The following is an 11,123-nucleotide window of genomic DNA, read 5'->3' as shown; positions in this document are numbered from 1 at the left end:
TAAAAAGTAGTCAATAAATAAAGCTTAATTTAATTAAGTTTAAAAATGGTTAAAATAACAATAACCAAGAATTATATTTATGATTTATTAATACGCAAACGGTGAGTAGAAGTCAATGTGTAATGTTGTTTAAAATAGTTGTAGTTTTATATATTAATTTAGCGTAAGAATTATTATTTTATAATTAATGCGGCTACAATAATCATTTCAAAAACGTATAATTGTTCAAAGTTGAATTATATAGTTTTAACATGGAAAATGCGGGTGGACATTCCCCTAATATTGCATATAAACAACGGCAACATACAAATTAATAAAATTTTCAAGGGAACATCATAAATTTGTAGAGTGATGAAAACTAAACATGGCTCTTAATGGAAGAGCTATATCGAGATTGATCATCATAATACCTCGACCACAGCATCACACCTCCATACTTATTGGAACCCTTAATTGCTGGAAGAATCTTTCTAGTTAGATCAGACACAGAGATAAACCCACTTCCAGCTGCATTAGTAGCTGCTGGAAGCCCTAAGAAAATCTTTTTGGCTGGGATATTAGAAGTCCATTGCTTCCAGGAATCCTTAATGCGGTTGATATTTCCAGAACTATATTGACATTGTGGATTGTTATAAAATTGCACCCACACATAGTCAAAAACACCTGTTTGAAGTGCAGTTCCAAGCCATGCATCCGGGTATGGGCACTGAGGTGCTGCTGTCAAGTAAACCTTCTTTCCACGCTTGCTATACGCAGAGAGGTACTTTGCCAGGTCATCCCAGTGCTTTCCATCTCCACTTTCAATGTCAAAGTCAACTCCATCCAATACCGCATCGCCAAGTGGACGTGTATTAGATGACTTTCCACCCAAGAAGTTATTCCAAATGTAAGTAGCAACTTGTCTTGCATCTGTAGAAGAAGCTAGTGAATAGCTCCCAGAAGCACCACCAACGGAAAGAATGATCTTGACTCCTTTTGCTTGGCAGGATTTGATGTCTGAGCTCAGTTTGGTGCACCCGTTGCTACTCGGATCACAGTGACCAGCAAGGTTCAGAACTGGAGTCCGACCTTTTCCAAAAGAAGAAAGGAAAGCCACGTTTACATATTCATAGTTTCCTGTTGAACAAGTGTCTGCCAAAGTTCCTTCGTTCCCATTCTGACCCCAGTATATGGAGATTCCACCAGCATTAGAACTCCTCACAAGTAACAGTGTCAGCATCAAGGATAGAAAGGCCATGGAGATATTGGATCCAAAATCCATTAGTATAATGTTTGTTCTTTGTTGTGTTAGTTGGAAGGTACGTGTGCTGAAACTGTTACATTGTTTATGTTTATATAGGAGAGTGATGATGGTTGTTTTATGAGAAAGCTTTGTTGTCTCGTTATACACATAGTTTAGAAAGTTATGTAGTCTAGCTCGTCTAGTTGTAAATTTTATACCTACATAATCAAAAGAGTGTTCATGTTGTTTGTTCTTAATTTGACTATTATCATATTCTTTAATAGAACTAATATATGCTTCAATGCTGTTGCTTACCATTTACCAATAATTGTTGTTTACATCTTAATATTGTCTTTTTCATGTGCTCTAAGTATGATAGAGACTACAGGATGCAGACAATCACATTAGTCAATATGGATTAGTATTCTTTTTTTTATATCTTTCTTGCTGGTATATATGTGCGTCATACGTAACAATGTAACATATATGTTATTTCTTTTTGACCCTTAATTAATTTTTATATCCTATACGTGTGCATCGTGGTGGCTTAGGATTAAAAAGAAGAATGCTATTACGATTCGTAGTATTGTCTCTTTTTCATTTAGTGCATGTTCTTAATAGGTAGATATATACCTTAGAATGAAGGCAAGCACGTCGTCGAATATAACATAGAATGATAATATAGCTAGGGTTCTTTTCTTTAGCCATACGATGATGCATGATGATAATAACCAATCAATAATTTATAATATTTACTTAATCTTTTGAGTTTCTGCATAATGATGTGTACTCAAGGATATCTCTGTGTCAAAGCTTAATTTCATTTTAGATGAAGTGTTGTATAGTTAAAGCATCTAAATGTACTAAAGAAACAAACCTGTCCATGAAAAATATGCATATCGATCCGACTATATTATTTAGAAAGAAATTATAGATACCGTTGTTTTAATAAAGAACTATTTAGCTTTAAGGAAAAAGATCCTCGGTCAATAAAACACATCAATCACACATTCACATGGGGGGCTTTAAGCACGTGCAAAATGGGTAGTTGCCTAGCTAATTTATACACAACAAAATTTTTCCATACCCAACAATTTGTGTTTTAAATTGTTGTATTATATAACTCTATTAAGCATAAAATGTTGTGTACGGATAAAAACTGTTGTGTACGAATCACTTCCCATTTATTATATATTATAAATATATTTTTTATCTAAAAATGAAAATTTATAATAACGATAAGGGTTTTTTTCTGGCTCGTCCAGGACTTTTGAGGTTATTTACTTCCTCAAGACCAGCCATAGACATTCAGACTCCTCATTCAAAAGAAAATATGTACATCTTTTGTTCTCTGTGGCCAAACACAAATGTAAGCATTAGCGCGTCATCTTTAGTGGCAATTTACACTTTGGCGACAACATCAAACCAGAAACGGACACATCAGCTGTCGTCACTAAAACATACATCGCCACTAAAGGTGACGTTGCTAATACATACACCTTGTGATCCATGTGCCTTTGTCGATACTCAATCGTAGCCGTTAACTCGAGATGTAGATTCAATGTATAGGGGTTAATGTCGTACAACATCAATAGCGACGACCCCTTAGGGGTGCCCATGTTGCCACTAACGCCCTCGAAAAAAGACCGCCAAATATTTTTTCAATATTATTAGATGTCACCACTACTATGTTTAATATGTCGTCGTTAAAGGTATGAGTGGAGAAATGATCATTGATAGGTTTTATAGCTTATAATTAAAACATGTGGCGGAAAAACTTAACTCTTAAGTTCACATTCAATCTATTTGGATCTAAGTTTTCTCTATTGATAGCAACAATCTATGAACATCAAGAACCCTAAAGGAAACCCTACAATAATCGAAAATTACAAGGGATTAGAGTTTACATACCTTCTGATTATTATTGCAAATAATCCACAAAATCCTTCTTCAAAAGCTCTTAGAGAGCAAGCATCAGAAATTTAATGGTTTGTACCTAAATCCTAACAAATAATAAGACTTGAAATATTCAATTAATAAAAAAGTTCTTTGAAACGTATTTGTAGACGTCAACCGAACTACGTCATTTCCTTGTGTCTTTTTATCTTTTTTCTTTCTTGTATAAGACCATATCTTTAGTATACAATATATAATTATATGGTTTTGGTAAAATAACATAAACAAAATAATTATTGGATTTTATAATTAAACATTGAGTAATAAAATAAATTACAAATTTTATATAAAATATTGATGTTTTGACCTTATATTTATAGGGTTATTTGTAACAATTGGCAAATTATGTCAACTTATGACAGCAGATCACTGTGAACGTTACTATTATTAAGACCTAATGTATCATATGACCAAGTAGGCTAAGCAAGTTTAAGTTGTATTATATTAAATGATACTTATTTTGAACTCAAAGATATATGATTTCCATCTGAATTCATTTTGAGTGCTAACCTATATTCTAATGATGAACCGGTTTTGCAAAACCACTAAATTACATCAATTTGGACTTGAAATCGAAATCAATTAAACTCATATGATTTCAATTATTGGAAATGCATTTCGAAACTTATATATATATATATATATATATATATATATATATATATATATATATATATATATATATATATATATATATATATCCAATCTGATTGATGTGGATTTTGTCGAAAGAAATAGCTCTATATTTATAAATTCGGATGTAACTACATACAAATAATGCATGAAACATAACTTATGAATGATTATAGGTATATTATTATAGATTTCATATATCATACATCAAGTTAGGTATCAAATGAACATAAACTAAGCATGGTGTGTGTATATAAATGATAAATAATTATAACATTTCAATAACATTATATGCACTAGTTTATACATATAGGTCATATATGATTTCCAAGGTCCAATGGTAAACAAACATGATAAATCTTGGCACTCATATACTTACAATACTCGATTATTCCATATATATATATATATATATATATATATATATATATATATATAGAGAGAGAGAGAGAGAGAGAGAGAGGTTCAAATGTTTCTAGCAACTATTGTGTGCATTAATGCACCAATAGGAATTTATGAATAATTAAATAATTAAAAAAATTGAATAAGGGTAATTATGTAACTTTAGAATGATAATTAAAATAAAATCCTTTAATTAATGGGAATTACCATAAAAATCTCTTTGACCAACTACTTAACCCTAGCCTCTTTTGTAGTCGAGACGATCATAACAAAAATATATGTTTCTCTATTCGACACCAGGTAAGTTTGAGGCAGCCATTCGAGCAACCAAACCAGAAACTTCTAGCTCCATTTCAGAAGCCCTTATATCTTCACGATGCATCATCTTCTTCAGAACATGACGCCTTATTGACTCCTTCAAAGTTAATCATGCTTCTCTGATCATAGCAGACCCCTTGATGTTGGCCATCTTTATGCCTCAAAGGTAAGAATTGAAAGTATCTCATAAATTAATCAACTATGGCGATCTTCCCTTCCCCTCTCTTCTTAGGGCATTCCCTCTATTAAGATCGATATTCTTTGGTTTAAGTTTAAAATTAATCAAAGATTGGATTTTGATTGATCTTGAATTAGGAATAAGATTGTCGATCTCTCCTCTTGTTGTATCGATTAATATATGTCTAACGCTTGTTTTTTTTAATTAGTTAGCCCAATCCTTTTTGGAATTTTATTCTTTTCTACATTTGGGATTTGTTTTTGAAATTTTATTCAATTAACCTCCTTTTGAGGTCTTCAAGTTATACAGAGACAATGAACGAAAGAAGGAAGAAAAAAATAGTTTTATGGCCATACACTGGGAATTTTCTTTAGTTTCTTCATTTTAAACATTTTTTACGTGTAATTATAGATCCCTAAACCTAATTAATCATTATGGTTTCAGCATGTTATAACTTTATTTGCATGACCTAAAATAGCTTTTGTTAATTTTGATGTAGAATTGCCATTGAGACTTGATTATCAAAGATGATGAAAGACGTAACTATATCCATGTTATCTGATCATGACTTTTCTAAGATTGTTAACATTTAATATCTTCATTTTTTCATTTTTTTTCTTTATTTAATTATTTCATAATTAATTAAAATCATGTGGATAAATCTCAAGTTTATAGGATTCCACTGGAGCTTTAACAAGCAGTTTGCATCATTATAATAAAGCCATTCATATACTTTGAGCTTTGATTCTCTATTATCTATATAGGTTGCATAAAAGGTGTCTGTGGAAATGCCTGAAAGAGAATCTGACCATGTGGTATGTATTCAGTCAAGACTCTCAGAATGCCTATTATTCTAACAGAATGCTTGTATTCTATTAGAATTTATTTATATAAATACATTTTGTTAGAATGTCTTTGAGAATGTTTGTTAACAAGTGTATTTGTTTAACTGGTAATACTAACGATTAGTGTTTTTTGTTGGATTTTGATGTTTTTGTTGCATTTGTGATAGGAATGCCTAGAAGACATTATAGGAATGATGTGAAAAATGAATCAAAGATTGATCATACTCACAGTTTAAGAATGTTGTATTTTAAGAATTACACTTATTATTCTTTCAGAATGTTGTTAATTGCAAGTAACATGTTTTTAACCATTATTAGTTTTTGTTGTTTTTGTGATAGGAATGGCTGGAAGAATGAGTTGAAGACCTAATAATGTTGTTATTTTAATAATGTTGAAGAATGAAAAAAGTTTGATCATAATCACTTTTTAATAATGTTGTTATTTTTTAAGAATTTTATTCATTTTTGTTGATATTCTTTTAGAATATGTATAAGTATATGAAAATGTAAAAGACTTTTAGTCTGTAAGAATATGTATGAATTTTTATTTTAGTTCGGATGTATAAGAATATATTAGAATGTTGTTATTTTTCAACCTCGGATTCAAGAATTTTGTTATTCTTCAATAATATTCTAATAGAATAAAATTCTGAAAGATCATCATTATAACAAAATATATATATATATATATATATATATTCTGACAGAATAAAATCGGTTATTATTAAAAGTAATATTAAAATTTAATTTAAATTAATTTAAAAATTCAGATTTTTTAAAAATAAGAGAATTAATGATCCCTTAAAATCCAAAAATTTCCTTTTTTAAAATAGGTTAATTGACCAAAATATCTTTTTGCTGAAATTTATGTGATTATATGATACATGCTACCCTATTGTAATATCATAGACCCTCAGATCATGATTGTTGATTCTATTCATCCGATGGTCCAGATCTGTGCATTCTGGCACACAATACTTACTGGAAACAATATAACCTAACCCTATATATATATATATATATATATATATATATATATATATATATATATATATATATATATATATAAAGTGTTATCAATTGACCAAGACTTATGCACATGTGTATATAGATATACAATAAGACCAAGAATGCATAAAAATCATCTAATACACATTGAAATCAGCCCATGTTCCTTCTCCATACTTCATTTTTTATAGATACTCCACAAATGCACAATACCAACAAAAACTTCATGGTACACTCACAAATCCTTTTTATAGATGTCAAAGTACACATGTACACCCACGAGAGCCTTCTACAAAACTTATTAAGATCACCAAGGACTAAATTATTCTTATCCCCACCCTTCTCTAATTCACTACTCTATTCTCTCAAACAAAACCACACTCTCACCATATATAATCATAGGTTGCGTTGCATGAGATTAAATGATATATTTGGTGTGAACTTTAATGTTTGTCAATAATTCACAATGATGCATTGAGATCATGGATAAATTGAGTAGATGACACTCCTATTTGCTGCATTCGATCATAACTGTGACATCCCCAATTTTCTCGGTCATAAAATACATTTTTATTTTTGCTTATTTTAAGAACAGGGTTTCTTTATAAATGCGAAATTTGTCCCATAAAAAGTATTTCCAAAGAAACTGTTTTTCATTGATTATTAAAACTTAGGATATCATAATTGATACAAAACATAAGCATAAACATAATCATTACAGGCCTTACGTTAACTTATTGTACTATTGTCCTAAGCTCTTTGAATCTCTCAGTGGATTGTACCTTCGTACCACTACCTGTGATACAAAACATAAGCATAAACGTAATCATCTCTCCCAGAATGGATATAAAATTAGGGTAGGGTCAGAGGAGAATAAAGGAAGAAATTGAGGAAAAAAATAATGTTTGGAGATAGGTTAGAGATGATCTAAGTTGACACAAAGTTGGATATTGAAGTCCACATCACCGAATCAAAATCTCAATCTCTTAAAATTCTCTTGTTTTTTTCACTTTTCCCCCCATCGATTTTATCTTCTTGTTCGTATTCTTTTTTTCATCCAAATTGAATTACTTCATACAACCATCAATTAAGAAATCTAATAATCAATATCTTGCCATTCAACAAACCCAAAAACGGGATTAAATAGTTTACAGGAGGAGATTCTAGAAAAGAAATCCTAACCAAACTAAAAGACTAAAGTTTAGGAGTAAGAAAGAAAAAAGATAAGCACCATCTTATCCTACCTACGTGCCAGAATAAAAAACAAAATAACAAATAAGTCATTTACTCCCCCTCAAGTTGGAGCATGTAGATCCCGAATGCCCAACTTGTCTAGTAAAGAACTCAAGCGATCTCTCCCTAAAGCTTTGGTGAAGAGATCAGCAACTTGAGCCTTTGTGCCAACATTGCAAGGCACAATTTCCTTTGATTCCACTCTTTCACGAACAAAATAACAGTCCATCTCAACATGCTTTGTTCTTTCATGAAAAACGGGGTTATTGACTATATGCCTTGCAGCCTGATTATCACAAAAAAGAGGCGTTGGACCATGTTGAGGTGCCTGCAAAATGGTTAACAACCAACGCATCCATAGTACTTCACTAATTGTAGTTGCCATTGCTCGATACTCAGCTTCAGCACAGGATCGAGAAACCACAGATTGTTTCTTTGATTTCCAAGAAACTAGTGCGCCCCCCAAAAGCAAAAGGTATCCGGTGCGGGATCGTCGCGTGTAAGCACAACCAAGCCAATCAGCATCACAATATGCAATGAGATTAAGACTACCTTCTTTAGGAATGTAGATTCCTTGTCTTGGAGTCGTCTTAAGATACCTTAACACCCTTACTGTCGCATCCATATGACGTTGCCTTGGATCAAAAACAAACTGACTGAGCATGTTAACAGAAAATGCAATGTCATGTCTTGTAGCTTGTAAATAGAGCAACTTCCCAACAAGGCGTCAATATCATCCTGCGTCAATGCGTGGACTATCATCACTTTGATCTAACTTCAAGTTTTGTTCCATTGGAAACAAACTGGGTCGACATCCTTGCAATCCACAATCTTCAAGGATATCAAGGGTATATTTTCGTTGACTTAAGACAATACCCCCTTGAGTTTTAGCTACTTCAATACCCAAAAAATACTTCAACTTACCCAAATCCTTTATGTTGAATTTTTTATTGAGAAAAGCCTTTGTTTCTTCTATTTTCTTCATATCATTCCGAACAATTATTACATCATCTACATAAATAAGGGCAGTGACAAGAACACCTTCCTTATTGTAGATAAATAATGACGCATCAGCTCTTGATTGTAGAAAACCAACTCCAGTAAGTGCTATCGTGAACTTCTGGTACCAGTTTCGTGACGCTTGACGCAACCCATAAGGAGACTTTCGTAATCTGCAAACACGAGTGTCTCCCTCCTTCAAGAAACCTTCTGGAATCTTCATATAAACTTCTTCTTGAAGGTCTCCATGGAGAAATGCATTATTAATATCCAGTTGATGTACAATCCAATATCTCTTCATGGCAATAGTCAGCAAGGTTCTAACAGTAACTAACTTTGCAACGGGTGCAAACGTGTTATGATAATCAACACCTTCCATCTGCGTAAAACCCTTTGCAACAAGTCTCGCCTTGTACCTTTCAATTTCACCATCCGGTTTATACTTTATCTTGTATACCCACTTTGATCCAATGGCATGTTTTCCTTTTGGCAAGTCTTCAAGTGTCCATATACCATTGTCTTCAAGTGCTTTAATTTCATTTTTCATGATTGCTATCCAATTTTGGTCTTGGTTGGCTTGTTTAAAGGACCTAGGTTCTTCATTTGAGCTAATGGCATCAAGGAAAGCCTTGTGGCTGTCAGAAAACTTATCATAAGAAATGTAATTCGTAAGAGAATGTACCGTTGAAGAAGCTTGATGGCTAGTTGGGCGTGCATGGTCTATCGATGGTGGTAGCTTAACAACAAAGTCATTAAATCTCTTTAGCACAATTCTAGTTCTCTTTTCTCTCGTGTCATCATGAGTTTCTGTAAAGTTATCCATTCCAGTGGTGGTCTTTGTTTGTTCTATTTCTCTTAGCTGCTCTTCATTTGTTTCATTGTTTAAGTTTCGTTCACCACCTTCACTTACATCCGTTTCTTCTTGGTTTGTCACAATTTCAGGGGACTTCCTAAAATATTTCACGTCATCGTCATCTCCATTCACACCAGCATCAATTATGTCTTCACGGGGATCTTGTAAGTCCATTTTACCTGCTGCAAAAGGAAAAAACATCTTTTACAAATTTTACATCTCGAGAAACTATTATTTGCCCACTCTCTTTATCAACGATGCGATACCCCTTTTGCCCATGTGGATAACCAATAAAAACCCCAGGCCTCCTCTTTTCTACAAACTTGTCACCTTTGGTATTAGTATTTCTAACATATGCTAAACAACTAAATGCTCTCATGTGGGAGTAATTCGGTTCTCTACCAAAAAGGACTTTGTATGGTGTTTTAAAATTCAACACCTTTGAAGGGAGTCTATTAAGGATGTAAGTAGCTATTAAAATGCACTCACCCCAAAACTTTATCAAAAGGCTAGCCTCAAGTCTAAGGGCCCTGGAAATTTCAAGAAGATGTCGATGTTTTCGTTCGACAACTCCATTTTGTTGGGGTGTGTGGGGACAAAAAGTCTCATGAATAATTCCCATGCTAGAGTAGAAATCACTCATGAAACTCGCGGTAAATTCTCCTCCTTTATCACTTCTTATTTTCTTGACAACCTTTCCAAATTGTGTCTTGATCATGTTACACAAATTAATTAATTGTTGGCTTGCCTCATGTTTGTATTTAAGTAAGAATACCCAAACGGACCGACTATAATCATCTACCATAGTGAGAAAATAATGTGCCCCACTAAGTGAAGGCGTGCGATAGCTTCCCCATATGTCACAATGGATTAAGTCAAAACAAGCATCTGATTTAATATTACTACTAGGAAACGAAAGCCTTGTATGTTTAGCTCTAACACAAGAGTCACAAACTTTACTATTTAATTTATTCACAAAATTTCCTAAGAGCTTTCACTTGACTCAATTTAGACTCAGAAGTGTGCCCAAGCCTTTTATGCCATACTTCAACATCCAATGCCATCATAAATGCCTTTTGTTCTTTAACCACTGAATCCATTCGATAAAGACCACCATTGCACTTACCCATGCCAATCAAGTTCTTCTCGTGTAGGCCCTTTACAAGGAAAAAATCACGGTAAAAAATTACAGCACAATTCAAGTCATTTGTGAGGCGACTAACAGATAAAAGATTTCATTCAAATCCTGGGATGTATAAAACATTCCCAATTTTCATTCCATTAGGAAGAGAACATGCTCCCTTTCCCTCAACAGGTGTCGTGTCTCCATTAGGAATGACAACTGGAGATTCATCATCATAAGGAACTTTTGTTTCAAATAATTTTCGATCACATGTCATGTGGTTTGTAGCTCCTGTGTCTATAATCCAGGAATCGTTACCTTTTTCTTTACCTGCCATGTTCACAGTAGGTTTT

At 32.9% G+C, this 11,123-nt stretch overlaps 1 protein-coding gene and 1 pseudogene across 1 annotated transcript; both read right to left on the bottom strand.

Moving 5' to 3' along the window:
- Positions 1–358: 358 nt before the first annotated feature.
- LOC145062415 (hevamine-A-like) lies at positions 359–1,261 on the bottom strand. The gene has a single exon (XM_079010026.1). It carries the CDS (start codon positions 1,259–1,261, stop codon positions 359–361), a length of 903 nt encoding a protein of 300 aa, XP_078866152.1.
- Positions 1,262–7,856: 6,595 nt separating this feature from the next.
- LOC145063747 (secreted RxLR effector protein 161 pseudogene) lies at positions 7,857–8,459 on the bottom strand (annotated as a pseudogene).
- Positions 8,460–11,123: the final 2,664 nt, after the last annotated feature.

The sequence above is a fragment of the Lactuca serriola genome, chromosome 7, assembly GCF_051521515.1.
Source record: "Lactuca serriola cultivar US96UC23 chromosome 7, Lser_US96UC23_V15, whole genome shotgun sequence".
Classification (NCBI taxonomy): domain Eukaryota; kingdom Viridiplantae; phylum Streptophyta; class Magnoliopsida; order Asterales; family Asteraceae; genus Lactuca; species Lactuca serriola.
This window is presented reverse-complemented; position numbering and strand designations above follow the sequence as displayed.

What these genes read in the sequence shown, in the direction of transcription:
- LOC145062415 (XM_079010026.1), bottom strand. Translation starts at nt 1,261, where the DNA reads ATGGATTTTGGATCCAATATCTCCATGGCCTTTCTATCCTTGATGCTG.